Raw genomic sequence first — 22,357 nt, 5'->3', positions numbered from 1 at the left:
GATAGTATTTATTATTACAACTAAAGCCATCCTTGTCTTTTTGGTTGTGTGGTTAGCAATTCTTCTACTTCTCTAATAATTTTTTATGTTGGATTCTCTCTGCTAAAATAACTGGTAGAGTTTCTGTCTTCTGCCCAGACCCAGCTTATATGACACAGAAACTGTTTAATTCAGCTCAAGCAACGCTTATAGAAAAACTTTACATTATGAAATTTATTTAGAAGAGTGATCATCAATTAGCATTCAGTAACAAATTGAGATTTTTCTTTCTTGGAAAGACCAGTAGTCTCTATAGTACTGTCTGTGTAGTCTTCTTGGTTGGTGACAACTCTAGTCTATTTTCCTGTGGAGAAAGAACTTTGTGGCCGGCACCATAGCTCACTTGGCTAATCCTCCGCCTGTGGCACCGGCACCCCGGGTTCTAGTCTCGGTTGGGGCGCTGGGTACTAGTCCTGGTTGCTCCTCTTCCAGTCCAGCTCTCTGCTGTGGTTGGCTGCTCCATTTCTAATCCAGCTCCCTGCTAATGTGCCTGGAACAGTGGAAAATGAGTGAAGCACTTGAGCCCCTACCACCCATGTGGAAGACCTGAATGGAGTTCCAGCCACTGGCTTTGGCGCTGTGGCCATTTGGGAGGTGAATCAACAAATGGAAGGCTTTCCCTCTTTCTCTCTCCCCACGCTTTCCTCCCTTCGTTCCCACCTCTCTCTCTCCTCTCTCCTTCTGTAACTCTGCCTTTTTCTTTAAGAGGCAAGTAAAATGGAAAAAGAAAAGCTGATGGAGCCCACAGAATTAATACCTAATTATTGGCAAATTATAGTTTTTTTGGAAAATAGATGTGTTTCTAACTTTTAATTTGGTTTAACAGATGTGTTTGAACAGCTAGAAATGCTGTAAAGGCGATTTTCTTCCTAAATTCTAAATTTTTATTAGTTTTTTTTGTAGGATTTTACTATGTGGCCGCTATAAAAGAAAGCTGTTTTAAGAGAAATAACTTAATTGTATGCCTGGAGTCCTTTTTACTCAACTTTGGTTTATTTATGTAGCTTAATTTTGTTTTTTAGAACTAGAATTAGTTTTTAACAATTAAAAAGAATTAAGAACTAATTATTTATGGTTTACTTAAAGACAAGTTATTAAAACCATCAAAAGGCCGGCGCCGTGGCTCACTAGGCTAATCCTCCGCCTAGCGGCGCCGGCACACCGGGTTCTAGGCCCGGTTGGGGCGTCGGATTCTGTCCCGGTTGCCCCTCTTCCAGGCCAGCCCTCTGCTGTGGCCAGGGAGTGCAGTGGAGGATGGCCCAGGTGCTTGGGCCCTGCACCCCATGGGAGACCAGGAAAAGCACCTGGCTCCTGGTTCCTGCCATCGGATCAGCACGGTGCACCGGCCGCAGCGCGCCGGCCGCGGCAGCCATTGGAGGGTGAACCAATGGCAAAGGAAGACCTTTCTCTCTGTCTCTCTCTCTCACTGTCCACTCTGCCTGTCAAAAATAAAATAAAATAAAATAAAACCATCAAAAGATTCCCAAAATTCCTACTTAAGCTACATATGTAATCACAAAATTTCGATAACCAATATCTTGCTTTCATTTTCCAGTTTTCCACTAATAATTGTTTCACTTTTCTTCCTGTTCTATTTTGAATTTATGACCCCAGAGGAATGACACTGTCAGTATTTATGCACCCCTGTATTAGGTTGGTTTCACCTTTTGTCTGTGTTTCGACCAAATCAGAATAACGTCTCTGAAAAGAGAGGTGTGCTCTCCTTTCAATATCTCTGGATTTCCGCTCTCTACATCTGAGTATCTCAATGCTGTTTCTGTTCTATAGTGTTCCTCTTGCCAAACTAGGTTACACAGGACACAAAAGTTTGCTAGTTATGGAACTTTGTGTTTTTTTTTTTTTTTTGAAGATTTATTTATTTATTTGAAAGGCAGAATTACAGAGAGGCAGAGGCAGAGAGAGAGAGAGAGAGAGAGAGGTATTCCATCTACTGGTTCCCTCCCCAGGTGGTAGCAATGGCTGGAGCTGTGCTGATCCGAAGCCAGGAGCCAGGAGCTTCTGCCAGGTCTCCCATGCTAGCGCAGGGGCTCAAAGACTTGGGCCATCCTCCACTGCCCTCCCAGGCCATAGCAGAGAGCTGGATCGGAAGTGGAGCAGCTGGGACTCAAACTGCGCCCATGTAGGATGCTGACACTGCAGGTGGCAGCTTTACCCACTACGCCACAGCGCCAGCCCTGGAACTTTGTGTTTAAAATCAGCTTTCTACAGTTCATGTACTATGTATAATAATGGCTAAAAAGCAAGTCATTTCCAACATCTTCTCTTTTATCCTTTAAGCTTTCCTTAGAAGTAGGAGTGATAAACAGATGTAAATGCTAGTTTGAAGTTCAAATGATGTCCCTAGAAAAAAAACTTGAAGCAGAAGGGACTACTAAACCAGTAGACTTAGCATTTGAGAGTTTGGAGTCTCTTACAGGGGGATATATAACCGTTAGTGGCTCAAATCCTCTTATTTATTTATCTGAAAAGCAGAGTTACAGAGAGGAGATATGGATGACAGGGTCTCAAGCACTCAGGCCATCTTGCACCGCTTTCCCAGGCACATTATCAGGGAACTGGATTAGAGGTTGAGAAACTAGAGCTGGTACTGTGCTCATGTGGGATGCCAGCATTGCAGACTGCAGCTTAATCCTCTTGAATATTACATGCATAGTCATGGGTCAGTTAACAACAGCATTAGTTCTGAGGTTCTAAGAAACATGTCGTTAGGCTATCTCATCATTGTGTGCACATCATAAAATGTGCTTTCACAAACCTAGATGGTTTCGGGTAGTCACTCCATATAACCTCTTTATTCAACTGAGAGAGGTAGTTATCAAGATGTTTGAGGCTGCTACTGGGATAACTATACTATCTTATAGTAAATTTTGTTTAGTAAGTAGAGCACACTCTAAAATAACGATAAAGGCCGGCGCCGCGGCTCACTAGGCTAATCCTCCGCCTAGCGGCGCCGGCACACCGGGTTCTAGTCCCGGTCGGGGCGCCGGATTCTGTCCCGGTTGCCCCTCTTCCAGGCCAGCCCTCTGCTGTGGCCAGGGAGTGCAATGGAGGATGGCCCAGGTGCTTGGGCCCTGCACCCCATGGGAGACCAGGAAAAGCACCTGGCTCCTGGCTCCTGCCATCGGATCAGCGCGGTGCGCCGGCTGCAGCGCGCCGACTGCGGCGGCCATTGGAGGGTGAACCAACGGCAAAGGAAGACCTTTCTCTCTGTCTCTCTCTCTCACTGTCCACTCTGCCTGTCAAAAAAAAAAAATAAATAAAATAAAATAACGATAAAAATAATAAAATAAAACAATATAAAAGGCAAAGTAAGTGCATACTGTAATAAATAATAAACCAGTAACAATTGCTATGTCATTGCCATTTTCAAACACTGTATGTCATACATAATTGCATATGCTATTTTTTTAAGATTTATTTTATTTATTTATTTGAAAGTCAGAGTTACACAGAAAGAGAAGGAGAGAGACAGAGAAAGAGAGAGAGAGAGCGAGAGAGCGAGAGAGAAAGAGAGGTCTTCCATCTGCTGGTTCACTCCCCAGATGGCCCCAATGGCCAGAAACAGCAGCGCGGTAGGTTTGTTTAAACCTGCGACATCACAAACATGAAGAATTGCATTTTGCTCCAACATTATGAGGGCTGCAGTGCTAGCAGGTGATAAGAATTTTTCAGCTTGGTTAAAATATCGTGGTCCCACCATTATATATGCGGACTGATACTGACCAAAATGTCCTCATGTAGCCTATGGCAATATTATTATTTACAGTGCTTCTCATGAATGAATAACACATACCTCAAAGGTGTAGTAGAGTATGGAAAGCTGTGTACTCTCTGTGTTTAATTATTACAGGCAATGATTCATGTGAATACCTTCTCTCAAGTGGCAGATTTCTTGGAGAGAAAGTTTGGCAACCTCACAGTTGTATGATGCACAAATACAAAATCAGGTAAAATTTCATCTTGTTGTTTGTTTTCCTTTTCATAATGGATTGTATTATCTACTAGAGAGAGATTGTGGAAGTAGAGAGAGCACTGTACTTTTTTTCTATTTGGTGGCAGAGATCTGCTGACTGAGGGTAGAGGTGGAGCTGATCCACAAGTCCCTAAAAGCCGGAGAGAAAGGACTCTGGCCAAGTGTGAGGTTACCAGGCCCAAGGCAATAGCCCTGGAGCAAAGGATGCTTGCTTAGAGACTTGGATACTTCCCTTGTAGCTATAAAGCACTTAACACAGGTACATCTTAAACGCTTAATAACTGGGGTAGTTAGCAGTGAGAGTTAGCAATACCTACTGTGATGGCCTGGTACCTTAAACGAAACTGGCCTTCTCCTTCTAAAGCAACATAACCATATGTATGAGAATTCTGTGCAGCTTTCTTTATTAACCATGTATTTGAAGTGCCAATATATTGATTTTACTTATCTTAATTAATGTTTCTTTATTGATTTCAGTGAAGCAAAGAACTGCCTTGTTGATAAACATATTGCATTTATTGGAGATTCTAGAATTCGTCAATTGTTTTATTCTTTTGTAAAAATAATTAATCCTCAGTTCAAAGAAGAAGGAAATAAGGTAAAAGTTGTCTGTTCCCTTCTGTAGTGTTTGGTTTTAGAGGGTGCCCGAATGAATAGTCAATAGGAGGAATGTGACTCTCGAAGTGAGTAACAATAGGAACTGTGACTGTTTTACTTTAATTTTGGGAAAACTGAGGGGGAGGGAGTAATTTGCTATAATAGGGAACATAATAAAAACAAGTGGAGAGTATGGTATTAGTAGGGTTTTTATTAACTTAAACTTTTAAATGTCAGGAATCATAAATTCTTCCCATGGAAAAACATTTAAGTAGACAGAGAAAATATTTCCTATTTTCCTGTTAATATTTTGCAGCCTCAATGTGTAATTTTATATCTTACTTTGTTTCTCTTCTGCTTATCACAGTTCACCATATTGTTATATCATCAACTTAAGTATCTTCTTAATGGCAACACACATTGAGTAGATGTGATATAATTTTGTATAACTGTCCCTTCTCTAGCTTTTTGTAGTTTTATAACATTTTTTTTGCAATAGAAAAGGACATCTCCAATTACTTTGTGTGTAAATGTTGCTTCTTAGATACTTAGGATGGGATCTCTACAATGCAAACACTAAGCTAAAGAATATAAACAATAGGCCAGTGCCACGGCTCTCTAGGCTAATCCTCCGCCTGCGGCACCAGCACCCCAGGTTCTAGTCCTGGTTGGGGTGCCGGATTCTGTCCCAGTTGCCCCTCTTCCAGTCCAGCTCTCTGCGATGGCCTGGGAGTGCAGTGGAGGATGGCCCAAGTGCTTGGGCCCTGCACCTGCATGGGAGATCAGGAGAAGCACCTGGCTCCTGGGTTCAGATCAGTGTGGTGCGCCAGCCGCAGCAGCCATTGGGGGGTGAACCAATGGAAAAGGAAGACCTTTCTGTCTGTCTCTCACTGTCCACTCTGCCTGTCAAAAAAAAAAAAAATAAACATTTAAAAAAAACTTGTTGATTAGATTACTGAGTGATTTCCATTATGCTCTGGTTAGCAGTGTATGTCGGAGCCTAATTCTCTGGGCTTTTCTGGTTTCAGATGAACAACAACACAATACATTTCTGCTATAGTTTCTGATTTGAAAAGTACATGCTGCTTTGAAAGCTATTGAAGATTACTATCTTTATGTGCATTAATTAGGTAGTTTTTCCTGGTGAATTCTCTCATCAAATTCCTCAGTTTGTACATTTTTTGTAAGATCCAGGCTTCTAATCCCTGTTTTCAGGCAACATAGGACTGGGAGTGGGGAATGCAAAGGGGATAAAAATAAAAATATAAGAAAGTTCAAAGTTGTAGAAGAGGCAGCTCATGAATTCTTGATGAAAATCTACTTAGACCCAGCAACTTGCCCTGTAATACAGGGTTGCAGAATTAGGGACATCACAGCTAAGTAACTCTTTACCAAGAGATAGTGGTACCCTATCTGAAATCTTAGGGACTGCTCCTTCTGAGAATACTGGAAAACAGGAAAGGCAACTCTGCATTGTATTTGTTATCTGTGTTATTTTCCATCCTTATTTATACACACAGATTTATACACAAGAGTCAGAACAATTTAAGGACATTAAATTATTTCTTAAAGTTTAAAAAATTGAAAAAGAATTTTCTGATTTCAAATAAATAGTTTAATTATTTCTGAGCTTAGAGTCATGTGATTTTCTGGAAATTGGAATAATAGATTGGGTAATAGTTGAAAAAGCTGTAATGGTTTAGTCCATAGACTAAAGTATATACTAGTATGGTATGTTGTTTCTTAGTGCTAGTTATAACACTTAGGTTTGAAGTTTTTTACAAGTATCCATTTATGGCAATCAAATAAGATACATTTTAATTTATAGGCTTTTTTTTTAAGATTATTTATTTATTTGAAAGTCGGAGTTACACAGAGAGAGAAGGAGAGGTAGAGGCAGAGAGAGAGGTCTTCCATCCTCTGCTTCACTCCCCAATTGGCCACCATGGCTGGAGCTGCGCCAATCCGAAGCCAGGAGCTTCTTCTGGGTCTCCCATGCGGGTGCAGGGGCCCAAGGACTTGGGCCATCTTCTACTGCTTTTCCAGGCTATAGCAGAGAGCTGGATTGGAAGTGGACAGCTGTGACTAGAACCGGCGCCCATATGGGATGCCAGCACTGCAGGCAGTGGCTTTATCCGCTACACCACAGCGGGGGCCCCAGTATCCCAGTCTTAAAGAGGCAGTTATCGGCCGGCGCTGCGGCTCACTTAGCTAATCCTCCACCTGTGGTGATGGCACCCCAGGTTCTAGTCCGGTTGGGGTGCTGGATCTGTCGCAGTTGCTCCTCTTCCAGTTCAGCTCTCTGCTGTGGCCCGGGAGTGCAGTGGAGGATGGCCCAAGTGCTTGGGCCCTGCACCCGCATGGGAGACCAGGAGGAAACACCTGGCTTCTGGCTTCGGATTAGCACAGCATGCTGGCTATAGCGGCCATTTGTGGAGTGAACCAACAGAAGGAAGACCTTTCTCTCTGTCTCTCTCTCACTAACTCTGCCTTTCAAAAAAAAAAAAAAAAAAAGGCAGTTATCAAGAAAATATTTAGTTCAAACTGCTGTTAAAGCATTTGCCAATTGTATTTTATGTATTCTTTTATCTCTGCACATCTCTTTTTTTTAAAAGGTTTATTTATTTATTTGAAAGTCAGAGAGAGAAGAAGAGGCAGAGAGACAGAGAGAGGTCTTCCATCCCCTGGTTCACTCTCCAGTTGGCTGCAGCGGGCAGAGCTGCACGTATCTGAAGTCAGGAGCCAGGAGCTTCTGGGTCTCCCAGGCTGGTATGTGGCCAAGGGCTTGGGCCATCCTCTACTGCTTTCCCAGGCCATAGCAGAGAGCTGGAATGGACCAGCTGGGACTCTAACTGTCCGCACATTTTAAAATTTTTTTCCCAAGACGTTTCTTATTCCTAGTGGAGTCTGTCATGCCATAAAAGCTCACTAATATTTTTCAAGCTTTGGTGTGGTTATATTTGGATGGAATAGGTGTATGAAGATAATTCCTTGTTTGCATTTGATTTCCTTTTATTGTTGAGGTAAGTTTTTTCTTGAATAGGATTTGGAGCTGACATTTAGAATATATATATATATATATACATACACACATACACACACTCATATATATATATACACACACACATATATATATACATACATACACTTTGTGGAAGACTAATTCTGTGAGAAACTAATCAAATGAATTTGAGCAAGGTTAAATATCATATCTCCCTTTTAGATGGTTTTAATTTAGGCTAGGATATTAAAAACTTGGGAAGTCTGACAGTAGACAGACCTGCTTTGTATTGTTTCTTCTGCTTTAAGCCAACTAGACCTTGGATTTTTAAAAATGTGTGTATATATAAACATGTACACACACACACACACACATACACACTTATAAAAGCAAACAAACGCCAGAGATGCAAGCAGTGAGGTTGGCAAGCAGGGGAGATGCCAGTAGCTACAGTTTTCCATATGTAGAAAACTAAACTTGGGCTGGCATGTTTCTCATTAGCAACACTGGGGGCCAGAGCTGTGGCACAGTCGGTTAATTAATCCTCTGCCTGCAGTGCCGGCATTCCATATGGGCGCCGGTTCTAGTCCCACCTGCTCCACTCCCAGTCCAGCTCTCTGCTATGGCCTGGGGAAGCAGTAGAAGATGAACCAAGTCCTTGGGCCCCTGCACCCACGTGGGAGACCCGGAAGAGGCTCCTGTCTCCTGGCTTCTGATCGGTGCAGCTCCAGCCATTGTGGCCAATTGGGGAGTGAAGCAGAGGATGGAAGACCTCTTTCTCTCTGCCTCTCCTCTCTCTGTGTAACTCTGACTTTCAAATAAATAAATATAATCTTTAAAAAAATATGTAGAAACATAATCAGAATAAGAGCAAGTAACCTAAGCTTGTGAGCTTGGGTTTTTTATATTGCTTTTAGATTTTTCGTATTGCTTTTCAAAAGAACTTTCTGCTACTGCAAAACACATACATAAAAAAGAAAAAGACACAGGAAGGCTATAATTACAAATGAAGAATCCCCAAATACCTACTCTAGAAAGGTAAGCCGTATTAATGTAAGACAAAATAGATTTTCTTTTAAAAGATTTATTTTTTCATTTGAAAAGTCAGAGTTACAGAGAGAGTAGGAGAAACAGAGAGAGAGAAATCTTCCATCCTGGGCCAGGCCAAAGCCAGGAGCCAGGAGTTTCTTTTAGGTCTCCCGCGTGGACTCACGTGGGTGCAGGGGCCCAGGTACTTGGGCCATGTTCCGCTGCTTTCTCAGGTACATTAACAGGGAGCTGGAGCAGAAATGGAGCATCCAGAACTGGAACTGGCACCCATATGAGATGCTGGTGCTTCAGGTGGCAGCTTAACCTGCTACACCACAGCGCCAGTCCCCAAAAAAATAAATTTTAAGGCAAAAGCATTATAAGAGTTATTAAATAAATCATTTCAAATGACAATCCATATCAATAAAAAGATCTTAAACTTGTAAGCATCTAGTAAATTAGCCTTTAAAATAAAGTAGTAAAAATTAATTCTATAAGAATTTATTTTTCTATTATAGTGAGAGAATTGCTCATTGCTCCTTCAATGAAAGGACAAGGAAGTGAAAGTAGTAAACATAAAGTGAATATTAACATGCTTGGTTTATAAACTTATAGTTTAATAACTTAGAGAATACACTTTAAAATTGAGAATATATGTTTACAAAGTAATGTGGAATATTTTTTTGATCATATATTATGCCATTAGGCAAGTTACAACAGTATCAGAGGGCCAGGGCTGTGGCGCAGTAGGTTAATCCTCCACCTGCTGTGCTGGCATCCCATATGGGTGCCGTTCAAGTCCCGGCTGTTCCACTTCCTATTCAGCTCTCTGCTATGGCCTGGGAAAGCAGTGGAGGATGCCCCACGTCCTTGGGCCCCTGTATGCATGTGGGAGACCCAGAAGAAGCTACAGGCTCCTAGCTTCAGATTGGCTCACTTCTGACCATTGCGGCCATCTGGGGAATGAACCAGCAGATGGAAGACCTTTCTGTCTGTCCCTCTCACTGTCTGTAAATCTACCTCTCAAATAAATAAAAATTAAAAAAAAAAAACAGTATCAGAATTGGTATTGTTATTCTTTTAGGTAAGTAACTTTATATTTGAACCTTATCTGATCAACATTCTAGAAACCTGTGGTAAATGTTGTTAATGATGAAGTGATAGACACATTTCCATTAAAATAAGGGGAAAGGCAACAATGATCATTATTTAAAGATTTATTTATTTATTTATTTGAAAGAGCTACACAGAGAGAGGGCAGACAGAGAGAGGGGTCTTCCATTGGATGGTTCACTCCCCAATTGGCCCCAACGGCTGGAGCTGCGTCGATCCAAAGCCAGGAGCCAGGAACCTCCTCTGGGTCTCCCACACAGGTGCAGGGGACCAAGCACTTGGGCCATCCTCCACTGCCCTCCCAAGCCATAGCAGAGAGCTGGATGGGAAGTGGAGCAGCCGGGACTAGAACCCGTGCCCATATGGGATGCTGGCGCTTCAGGCCAGGGCATCAGCCTGCTGCGCCACAGCGCCTGCCTCAATAATGATCATTATTGATGCTTTTATTCATCATTATAGTTAAAAGTCCCAGATGAAGGAATGGTTTTTTAAAGATGTAGGTATTGCTGGCTCCTGGCTTCAGATAGGCGCAGCTCTGGCCATTGCAGCCATTGGGGAATGAACCAACAGACAGAGGACCTTTCTCTCTGTCTCTCCCTCTCATTGTCTGTAACTCTACCTCTCAAATAAATAAATAAATGAAATCTTTCAAAAAAATAAATAAAAAGATGTAGGTATTGGAGAGAACAAAATCTCAGGGATCCATATGATACAAGTACCTACACAGAAAATCCCCAAAAATCTATTGAAAATTTACTAGAAGTAATAAAGATTTTTATAAGGTAGTGAATTACAAGATAAACAAATACTAATGGCAAAACCTCAATAAGCTGCTAAAAGTTAATCGCATATGTATATACCAGCAATGTAGTTAAAATGTTTTTAAAACATACCATGTGTCATAGTAATACAATCTATATGTTCTAAAGAACTAAACCTAGCAAATGTGGAAAAAACATGCAAAAAAGTGATAAAATTATCAAAAGACAGTTTACAAAGACATAAGTAAATGCAAGATGTATACTATATTCTTGGATGGGGGGGGCTCTGTGTTATAAAGATGTTGGTTATTTTTGAATTGATTACAGGTTCCATGTAATTCCAATAAGATTCTAACAGGATTTGTCACAGAACGTAACCAGTTGATTCTAAAATTTATGCAGAAGAGCAGTCGACCAAGAATAAGCATGACAAATCGGAAGAACCAAGTGGAAAGGACTTGTTGTACAATCAAGATTTATTTTAATTCTGTAGTAATGAGACAATGTAGTATTGGTGTAGAGTTAAATAAATGGATGAAATAGAATACAGAGCTCTGAAATAGGCACACACGTGTACCAAGACTTAAAAACAGATATACAGTTGAAGATTGCTGAGGAAAGGATGGCCTGTTGGATCAGTTACACTGAAGCAGTTGGTTATACGCATGGGAAAAAGTGAAACTGGATCCCCACCTCACACCACTAAGTAAAATAATTTCTAGATGAGTTTAGATTTAAAGGTGGAAGTCAAAGCTTTGAAATTTCTAGAAAAGAATTCTAAGAAAATATCTTTTTTTAAAGTAATGTATTTTAAGCTATTTATTCCTCTATTTAAATTTTATTCATTTATTTGAAAATCAGAGTTATATATAAAGAGAGACATAGATGGAGACAGAGAGGTCCTCCATCTGCTGTTTCATTCCCCAAGTGGCCACATTGCCCAGAACTAAGCCAGGCTGAAGCTAGGAGCCTTATCAGGGTCTCCCATGTGGATGACAGGAGCTTAAATACTTGGGCCAGCCTCTGTTGCGTTTCTCAGGCCATTATCAGGAAGCTTTATCAGAAGTGGAGCAGCCAGGATGTGAACTGGCACCTGTGGATCCAGTGTCATAGGCAGTGGCTTCATGTGCTATGCCACAACACTGGCTCCAAGAATATCTTTATTATTCATAATAGGAAAAAGCATTTTAAGTAAGAAACAGGAAATATTAACCATACAAATAAAAGTTTACCCACCTTAAGAGTATGTATTCTTCAAAAGATACTTTAAAGGAAAAAACATGTTACAAATGGGGAGGAGATATTTGCAACATATATCCAAGAAATATAAGGAACTACAAATTATTAACAAAGGCAACCCAATAGACAAAAGAGGGAGGAGCAGTAAGCATGGCCAGGCATTTCACAGAAGTAGAAAACAGATCCTGATGTAAGTCTGAAAGATGTTTAACGTCACTAGTAATCAGGGAATTGTGGATTGAGGCCATAGATGAAGTATAATGGCAGAAAGTGAATCTGTCAATAGCAAAAAATATGATATCTGGTGAAATCTATTAAAGAGGGCTATGTATCAGTGGATGCTTTATAAACTTGAGATTGTAGGTGGTCACACTTCAGAAGATAATTTGTGGGATGGGCATTGTGGCACAGTAGGTTATGTGGCTGCTTAGAACACCCACATCGCATATTAGAGTGTGTGGGTTCAGTTCCCACCTCTTCTTCCCATCCAACTTGCTGCTAATGTGTCTGGGAGACGGCAGATGATGGCCCAAGTACTTGTGTTCCTGCCATCCCCATGGAAGATCTGTATGGAATTCCAGTCTTCTGACTTCAGCCAGGCCCAACTGTTAGCAGGCATTTGGGGAGTGACACCAAGTGGAAGATTTTGTGTGTGTGTGTGTGTGTGTGTGTGTGTGAGAGAGAGAGAGAGAGAGAGAGAGAGAGAGACTACCTTTCAAATAAATAAATAATAGCATTAAATAAATAAATTGTATTATCATATGAGGATAATATTTGTATAGCTTATGGAACCATCAGGAAAGCTTTTACTTATGTATTAAGAGAAGATAACTGCCATTAACGGTCTAGATTATGATATATTGTATCAATTGACCTGGACACTACACAAATAATATATTTGATATGTTTATTAATAATTTGATACATACAAGTTTTTAAAGGCCAGAGGATATTCTAGATTAAATGAGACATAGGGACATGGCCACTAAACATCATACCTGATTTTTAAGTGGATTCTAAATTAAAATATAAGAGCAATAGAGGCTGCTATTGGGAAATTGTGGCAATTTCAATATGGACTACAATTTAACAGTATTTTATCAATATCACATTTCTTAGATGGGATTCTAGTATCGTAGTTATATTTGAGAATGCCTATGTTCTTTGGAGTTATATACTGAAGTATTTAAGGGTGAAATATTATATCTGTAATTTACTTTCACAGAGTTTAACAAATAGAAAAACTGTATATGTGTTTTTAGAGAAGAAGAGAAAGCTGATATAGAAAATATTTATTGGGAGGTGGCACCATGGCCTCAGCCTACAGTGCTGGCATCCCATATGGGTTCCAGTTGTGGCTATTCCACTTCCGATCCAACTCCCTGCTAATGTGCCTGGGAAAGCAGCAGAAGATAGTCCAAGCACTTGGGCCCCTGCACTCATGTGGGAGACCGGGAGGAAGCTCCTGGCTCCTGGCTCCTGGCTTCAGCCTGGCCCAGCACTGGTCCTTGCAACTATTTGGGGAGTGAACCAGCAAATTGAAGATTGATTCATTCTCTCTCTCTCTCTCTTTCTCTCTTTCTCTCTCTCTCTCCCCCTTCCACCCTCCCTCCCTCCCCCTTTTATCCCCCTTCTCTCTGTATTTCTGCCTTTAAAATAAATAAATAAATCTGTAAAAAGAAAATAAATTTTTTTAAAAAAGAAAACATTCACTGGTAAAGGGTTTTGGGTGTTCATGTAACTGTCAAATATTTCACATTTGGAAATTTTCAAAATTAAAAGTATATCATCTAACATTGCATATATGTGATGAAAACTATATTTAAAAAAAAAAGCCAAGTAGTACTATGTAATTCAAAACCGTTTCCATTGGGTAAAGCAGAGAGTTAACAGGGAGGGTACCACATAGGTAGTTGAGTCTCTCGGTTATGCTCTGATTTGTGTCGTGGACTCATATTTATTTTTTTGCTGTGCTTTGTGGCTTTCATATATGTGACTTTTTGTATATGTCAAATGCTATATTAAAATAATAAAGGCAGGACCAGCATTGTGGTGCAGTGAGATAAGCCACTGGTGTAATGCTGGCATCCCAAATGAGCAATGGTTCGAGTCCTGGCTATTCCACTTCTGATCCAGCTCCCTGCTAATGGCCTGGGAAGGCAGTGGAAAGTGGCCCAAGTACCTGGACCCCTGCCACCCAGGTGGGAGACCCAGGCTTCTGGCTTTGGGTTGACCCAGCCTCAGCTGTTGCAGGGGACTGTCTTATCTCTCATTTTTCTTTTTCTCTCTCTCTGTAAGTCTACCTTTTAAATAACTGCATCTTTTAAAAATTTTAAATAATAAAGGAAAATAAGCAATTGAGTTGAATTAAAAGAAGGTTTATGACACATTATTTCTCTAAGGATAAATTTTAAAAAAGATCAGGGATGGAAGAGTAGGAGGGGAACATCTGTGTGATTTTTGATTGACCCAATTATTCCCAGATATATTTGTTCAAGCAAGTGTTTTCATGCAACGTACCTTGAGGTTCCCTAAAATTAATGGTCTCAAGGTTTCTTTCAGATATGATGTTTGAGGAGGAAGAAAAGGAATCTAAAAAGTTAACCTGTTGAAAAAAGAAAGCTATATTTCATAGTGATTTAAATATAAACACTGTAACTTCTCATCCATACTTGGGCCATCTGCTGCTGCTTTCCCAGGCACCTTAGAAGAGAGTTAGATCAGAAGTGGAGCAGCCAGAACTGGCATCCACATGGGATGCTGGCACTGTAGGCTGAGGCTTATACTTCTGCACCACAGCACCACCACCCCAGTTAACATTTTCTGCATCAGCCTTTCTCCTTCTAATTATCAAAATTAGCTTTGTATTGTATTGGCCATTCCCACCCAGGATTTCCAATTCTGAAAGGATTTCCATTCTCTATATGAGACATCCGGTTTCAAGAAATTGTAGTCTCCAAGTTTTAATTTTTCCCACAAGTAAACTATTTAGTGTCTTCAAAATGAACTTTATAATAACCTAGCATCATATATGCCCATTTCTGTTTTACCATGGCCTATGCTAGTGTACTGGTGAGAATGGATCAGATATTGCTGTGGCAATAAACCACTCTACAGTCTGAACAAGGTAGAAGTTTATTTCCCACTTAGCACTCATGTGCTGGGCAGGTTGGGAAGAAACTCTGTACTACAGTTATTTGAGAGTTCCTGCTGTTGGAATTTTTGCCATGGCCCCGTGTACTTTGGAACATTTAGTCTCCTCAGTCACTGCATCAGATCACAATAAAGACCAGAGAATTGCCAAGTGTCAATGTGGCATTTAGCATATTGCATTGCCAGAACTAGTCATGAGGCCTTGCCTAACTGGAAGACTCAGAAAATGTAGGGAAGCAGCCTGTCTCTGCATAGGTGGTAACAACAGGACGAAACTGGAATCCTGGTAAGCTTGGCAATAGTTTATATAGGCATATTCATGTGTCTGCTTATTTGTAGTTGAGTTTTTATCTTGGAACCATATCTTAGATGTTGGAATCACATATAAATAATTTAACTGATGTCACTTTTTAATATTCCATATAGATTTGTTTGCCTTCAGGTTGAATGTATAGATAGTTGAGCTTTGATAAAGAAAATAAATTAACAAAAGCAGGTAGAAGGGGAGTAATTTATGTGGATTTGATGTGTGCATTAATGTTCTCTGTCATCTTTTTTATGGCAGCATGAGAACATTCCTTTTGAAGACAAGGTTTCTTCTGTTAAAGTGGTAAGTTAATGTGATTGTAAGCTGGATGTTTTATAATGTTGAAGCTATAGTCATTGGCTTATTTGTGGTTCAGCTACTGCTTTGTATACACTAAATATATTTCAGTGTATTTTTAAGAGTGGATGTGAATGGTAAGATAATTGAATACATTGTGTTGTTTTGTGCAATAAAGTAGAAAACTTGGGCTCTCTAATCTTTTTTTAAATTTTTATTTGTTAAGGAGATAGATGGAGAGAGAGAGAGAGAGACAGAGAAGTGCTCCCCCATCCATTGGTTCACTCCCCAAATGCTTGCAATGGCCAGAGCTGGGCTAACCCAAAGCCAGATGTTGGAAATCTAATCCAGGTCCCATATGGGTGTCAGGACCCAATGCTTGAATCATCACTTGCTACCTCCCAGAGAATACATGAGCAGGAAGCTAAAAGCAGTAACAGAGCTAGGATCTTGAAGTCAGGCAGTTCAGTATGGGATGCAAGTGTCTTAACCAACAACTTAACTGCTAGGCCAAATACCTACCCCAGGTGTCTTAAATTTTTATCCAGGAGAAAAAAGAATTTTTTTTTTTACAGGCAGAGTGGACAGTGAGAGAGAGAGAGACAGAGAGAAAGGTCACCCTCCAATGGCCGCCGCGACTGGCACGCTGCAGCCGGCGCACCACACTGATCCGAAGGCAGGAGTCAGGTGCTTCTCCTGGTCTCCCATGGGGTGCAGGGCCCAAGCACTTGGGCCATCCTCCACTGCACTCCCTGGCCACAGCAGAGGGCTGGCCTGGAAGAGGGGCAACCGGGACAGAATCCGGCGCCCCGACAGGGACTAGAACTCGGTGTGCTGGCACCGCTAGGCAGAGGATTAGCGCCGGCAAAAAGAATCTTGTATGGACATTTGAAGCTCTTATATGTTCAATATTATTGTCTTTAACAGAATATATATGGCTTCAGTTAGAATCAAGAGAAAAATGTCCTTCCAGGAAATTATAATTTCCTGCACGCAAGTACCAGTTGCATCCGAATGGCAGTGGACAGTGGGGCAATAGAAACGTACAGAGCAAGGAACCACAAGTCATTTTCCTCCTCCAAGTGTAGATGTTTCACCTGTGGCCTCAGGCTAAGTGGGCCTTAGCCAGATTCAGTGAGAGAGTCTACAAGCATTAGGGGCAGAAGGAATGATAGGTGCAAAGTCCTGGTGACCAAGGAGTACAGACAGCATCCCAGGAGCTGAATGGTACCCAAAGAGCAAGGGGAAAGTGCAAGACAGTGCAGGTCAGATCCTGTACCTTCCTAGCAATTGTAGGGACTTTGGATTTTATTCTTAGGGTAAATAAAAGTCACTGGGTACTTAAACAGAATGTGGCAGGCCCAGACATAAATTTTTGAAAGATTTCTTTGCCAAAAATGTGAGGAGTAGATTACAGGACAGAAGTGGATACAAGAACCATTGTGAGATTCTTGCCCAGCTGAGACAAGATAAGAAAATGTCTTAGGGTGGTGATCTAGTTTTAAGTGCTCTGTAAGAGAATGTTAAGTTCATTTTCAGGGGTTTGACTTTGTCTTTGCTTCTGACATTTCTCTTTTAGGATTTTCTATGGCATCCAGAAGTTAATGGTTCTATGAAACAGTGCATCAAAGTATGGACTGAGGTCTGTATTTGAAAATGTAGGCCTTTTTTTTTTCTCCCTTTTGAGAATAATTTTAAAAGCCCATGAGCATTCGTGGCTCTTCTTCCCTTTACTTAATGGTCGCATTGTCCTGTGCTTTGTCCCTACCTTCTTGATCGCAACTAAGCCGTGACAGCAGGGCAGAGACAATGGATCCACACTGTTTGTAGCACCTCATTGGGAAGAAACAGTGTGGATCCATTGTCTCTGCCCTGCTGTCACCATTCCAACAGAAAGGTGGAAAGGTAGATTTTGCTTCTGTCAGACTTTGCAAGCTTACAATTTTCTGTTACTGGTATAGTTTAGCTCATTCAGACCCTGGTAATTGTTCCAGCTCACTGTTCTCTTGAGCCATTTCTCATTTTGTCCTTCAAACTCATGCCTAGATACTTAAGGAAACTTTTTGTTTTGTTTTCTTAGCCTTTCTTTTGTTTTATCATTGCATTTGTGCCAGAAGAAATGAGGCTACTATGTCTCATCTCAGAATGTGCAGAGATAAATTAGATATAAGGGCAGACATCCTGTTAACCTCAGAAAGCCCCTAAATTCTCACAAGTTTACAATCTCTACAGCAGTCTCCATATAGCTCTTTGTCAGGTCTGTAATTAAACCAATCTTCTTCTTCAGAGGCATTTGCATTTGAAGTGGATGAACCAATATTCAATTTTGTTGACCTTGTTTTGTGTAATTGCTTGTTCTGCAACATCATTTCTTTTTGCTTCTTTTCACAGAAAATGTTTAGTATTGCAGTCAACATCATACAATGAATAGGTTTTTGTAGAATCATGTGAGAACTTATCCAGTATTTCTAACTTTTTTCTTTGAGGAAAGGTGTCCAAGTCTCAAAAAACAAAACAAAATAAAACTTGGAGAGACAGTTTCTCAAATTCAGCTTTCTGATAAATTGAGGTCTGCACTTAATGTATTTTGCTTTTGTTGATGTCCAGAAGTATACAGCAGTATTATATGTATTTTTTAAATAATTTAAAGATGTGCTTCATATTTATGGCTGAAATTGAAAGAATATCTTGTAAAGGAATAGAAATTCATGGTTAAACATCAGTTTAGTGTTAAGTCCTGCAGGATCACACAAACCTTTAAGTTTTTATGTTACTTACTAACCTGGAGTTGCATTATGTAGCCAAATTTGCAGTTCCCATAATTTGCTAAAATTAATTTTGGTGTTTAATTTCTGTTGTGAAACTCCTTTTAGATTGTTGGAAAAAGGGAAAAATTCACTATATATTTAGATATAAGTATGTAATCACCTAAGATTGATTAATTGGTGATTCTCATTGACTCAAAGTATGTATGTATGTACAAGGGACTTTGTTCATAAGAAAGGAGAATTTTAAAACAACTTTATTTTGGCACAAAAAAAGTTTTAATCTGTGCATAGTTTTTCATAATGGAACTCTGTAGACCTCTCATGTGTTTGTGCGTATGTGTGTGTATATATATTTTTACATTATTTCTGTACTACTTTGCTAGTTCCTGAAAATAAAAAGACCTACATTTTTACCATTTATGTACTATGACTAGCCTTGTGCTGAATGTTAGGGATGTAGTTGGGCATTAGCCCCGCCTCAGCCCTAAGAAAATGTGCAGTTCAGTGGAGAGTGACTTGTCGATTAATAATGATAAGGTAAGTTGAAGTCTAACACAAAACTAAGCACAAAGAACTATGAAAACACCAAGGAAAAGAGGAACTAAGGATATGGGTGATGAGAGTATAGGTGATGGTCTAAAAGATTTCACCAAAGCTATAACATTTCAAGAAAAGTTATGGACTATGAGGATAAATTCATATAATAGAATAGCCTTATAAAAGTCTGTAGGCCTAAAGCACAGTTGAGTTGAGAAGACTCTAAGTTGTTATTCAACAGAAATTTAGAAGTCTCCTGCCACAGTCTGGGCCCTGGGCTGAACACTGTTGATGAGCTGGTCAGAGGGACAGAGTTGTCACTGGTGTAGGGCTTCCAGATGATGACATGTAGAGGTGATGAAGCAATTGACAAGGGACAAGGTTACAGGGGATAGGCTGTAAGTCTGATTGTTACAGTTTCCCGATAAAGCGATCTCAAAGGTGAGAGTGTGGAGTAAAAGGTAGGATTCATCCTTGAGAAGGAAACACCCTATGCAGCAATGTCAAGGAGAGTGTGCAGCCTGGGCCAGGATTCAGCAGCTTGTGTGGTGTGGCTGGAGCTGAAAGACAAAGTGATTCTTTATTTGTGTTCACTTTTGGTGGTTCTTTTTGTGAGCCTCATTTTGAGGGAAGTTGGTAAGAGGTACTAGATTGTGTGTGTTATGCTAAATCATGTTTGGGGGCATTGATTTTTATCTACCTCTGTCTATGTCTGTCCATTGTTGTTGTTGCTTCTAAATACATCAGGGCATGTTTCCTAAAAATAAAGACTTTGGGTTGAAGGGTAGTGGAAAACTATTGAAAGTTTTAAACAGGAGACTGATGAACAGTAGTAGGAAATTAGGCTACATTCTATAGAAATCAGTAATTTCATTTTAAGTAGGTGAATAGGAATTATTAAAGTCTGAACTTGGATGGATTTGAGGGGTCTTGGTATGAATTGAAGAGATATTTGAAGCTATATGAATGAAAAGATTGAATAGATAAAGGAGTTAGGAATTCAAGAGGAGAGCTTGTAGGGAAAGGAATTATGGAGAAGATTCTGAGAAGCAGCAATAAAGAAGAAAAGCAAGAGAGCAGAGAGTATAACCTCACATACAGGAGAGAGAAAAACTTTGAGAGGTGGCTAATAATCAGTGTCTCTTTAGAACTAGCTGAACATGGCCGGCCCGCGGCTCACTTGGCTAATCCTCCACCTGCGGCTCCAGCATCCCAGGTTCTAGACCTGGTTGGGGTGCTGGATTCTGTCCTGGTTGCTCCTCTTCCAGTCCAGCTCTCTGCTGTGGCCTGGGAGTGCAGTGGAGGATGGCCCAGGTCCATGGGCCCTGCACCCGCATGGGAGACTAGGAGGAAGCACCTGGCTCCTGGCTTCGCCGGCTGTAGTGGCCATTTGAGGGGTGAACCAATGGAAGGAAGACTTTTCTCTCTGGCTCTCTCTCACTGTCTAACTCTGCCTGTCAAAAAAAAAAAAAAAAAAAAGAACTAGCTGAACTGTAACAAAGCTCCAGGCCATAGCAGACCAGACTACATTAACTGGCTCTGACAGCAATTTTTTTTCCTTAAAGATTTATTTATTTGAAAGGCAGAGTTACAGAGAGGCAGAGGCAGAGAGAGAAAGAGAAAGAGATCTTCCATCCGCTGGTTCACTCCTCAAATGGCTGTAATGGCTGGAGATGAGCTGATCCGAAGCTAGGAGCCAGGAGTTTCTTTGGGTCTCCCACACAGGTGCAGGGGCCCAAGCACATGGGCCATCTTCTAGTGCCTTCCCAGGCTATAGCAGAGAGCAGGATCAGAAGAGGAGTAGCTGGGACGTGAATGGGTGCCCATATGGGATGCTGGTGCCACAGGCAGAGGCTTGGCTGCCTATGCCACAGTGCCAGCCCCTGACAGCAGTTTTAAAGGTGAAGCCAAATTCCAAATGTGGCACATTGAGACATAAGTGAGAGAGAAAGGAATTGGCTTAGTGGGAACAGAATGCTGCTTCACGTCATCTGTTGGTTACAGGTGTGAGATGGAAGACTGAGAGTAAGACAGGGCCGAAGCACGATTTCTGAGGGTGAAGATGATCGAACAGTTTAGGCTGAGGGAAGGAGGGAGAGTGGAGGAGGAGGATGAGACTGACACTGGGGGGAGGGCTCACAGTGGATGAGGTTCATGCTTTAGATGAGACTGATAGTGTTGGGGGAGGTAACTCATGAGGTGCTACTGCTCAGGGAGGAAGGATAACTAATGGGTTCTGGCTGCAGAAGTAAGAAGGGAGAAGGTCTGGGCCTGAGTAAGGGTCAGCCCGGAGAGCAGTAGGGGCACGTTCATAGGTGGAGATGTCAGATGGGGGCAGCCAGGCAGGAGCTCTGAGTTCTGTTGTCCTTGATAAGTTTGGTAGTTAGACTTCCGAGAGGGAGCGTGTAGGGGTTGTAAGAATCAGGATTACCACTGTGAGGATGAAAAATGGAGCCACCAAAGAATGAGAGGCAAAGTTAAAAAAAAATACAAAAAAAATTTTAAATAAAATAAAGATCGCTAAACTAGAAATGGGAATCTCTCTCTTAGAGCATTGGGTCATCCATTTTAATGTTATTTTACTGTTTTCAGAGCATGCTGCATTGAACATGTGTTACCATTGTAATGAGACTAACTGTACTTTTTTTAAAATATGAGACAGGTTTGTTATTACATTTCCTGTGTGTTTTTAGTTATTTAGCATATACATGATTGTACTGTTAGGTCTTTGATGTGGTTCAGAGTGTGCTGAACTCAGAAGACAGAAGCCTGAAGTTTTGACTGTGTTCCTGCCGGGCTCCTCCTACTTACTGTTCTGAGCTCTGTCCTTGCTTGATAAGATATGCATAGTATCTCAGTGTTTTTTTCACATGTGGATTTTAATAATTATGAATTTATTTTGTTAAATACATGTTGAATTTAATTTTCCCAAAAGTCTATTGCTTTAGGGCACTGACCTTGTTTTTTATTTACCGTGTAACACTGTGTACCCTGTAAGTTTCCATGAATACTTTTTACTAGACCGATACAACACACTACAACTTTACTGTACACAATTTATGTACTCTTTATTCAGAGTCCAAAGTAATATTAGTTTACATTAGATTTCAGTAGTGTTTTTTTTAAAAATACCAAAGAGGTAATCATATAAACAGCATGCCATTCGGTGTAACTGTATAATCATGTATTTTAGGCATGGATATTTATGTTGCTGTAACAAGTATCTAATAAGGAATTCTAAAAACTTAAAATACACTTAGAAGGAAGAATTAAATTTCAAGGGAAAAACTAAATGATGTTACTTACATTCATTCTCTGAACTGGTTTTAACACTATTATAAAGGTTTTTCTTCCTTCAGGATCCCATTGGAAAGCCCCATGTGATTGTAGCAGGAGCTGCCACAGTAAGTTATTATCTGTATTTTTACATAATAATTTTATTCCACAGTTGAGGACATGCTGAAAAAGTTATTTTAAGTAAAATTCTTAATTGTGCTTATATCTTAATTCCTATTTTTGTTA

The 22,357-nt window shown here is 40.5% G+C and overlaps 1 protein-coding gene across 4 annotated transcripts in view; it reads left to right on the top strand.

The window, feature by feature from the left end:
- Positions 1 to 22,357, top strand: part of CASD1 (CAS1 domain containing 1) — a 57,177-nt gene that overhangs the window by 5,255 nt on the left and 29,565 nt on the right. For 3 of the 4 annotated variants that reach the window (XR_007922246.2, XM_051852982.2, XM_051852983.2), the window contains exons 2-6: positions 3,911 to 4,007; positions 4,511 to 4,631; positions 15,492 to 15,536; positions 17,110 to 17,172; positions 22,195 to 22,239. Coding sequence is in view for 3 of the 4 variants with exons in the window: in XM_051852982.2 (XP_051708942.2) it covers positions 3,911 to 4,007; positions 4,511 to 4,631; positions 15,492 to 15,536; positions 17,110 to 17,172; positions 22,195 to 22,239 (371 nt within the window). In the remaining variant the exon portion in view is untranslated. The remainder of the gene's footprint in view (positions 1 to 3,910; positions 4,008 to 4,510; positions 4,632 to 15,491; positions 15,537 to 17,109; positions 17,173 to 22,194; positions 22,240 to 22,357) is intronic. The other variant, XM_051852984.2, reaches the window with a different exon arrangement.

Source organism: Oryctolagus cuniculus, chromosome 16, assembly GCF_964237555.1.
Source record: "Oryctolagus cuniculus chromosome 16, mOryCun1.1, whole genome shotgun sequence".
In the NCBI taxonomy this organism is placed as follows: Eukaryota; Metazoa; Chordata; class Mammalia; order Lagomorpha; family Leporidae; genus Oryctolagus; species Oryctolagus cuniculus.
The sequence above is the reverse complement of the archived record's forward strand: the minus strand, read 5'-3'. Positions and strand labels throughout refer to the sequence as shown.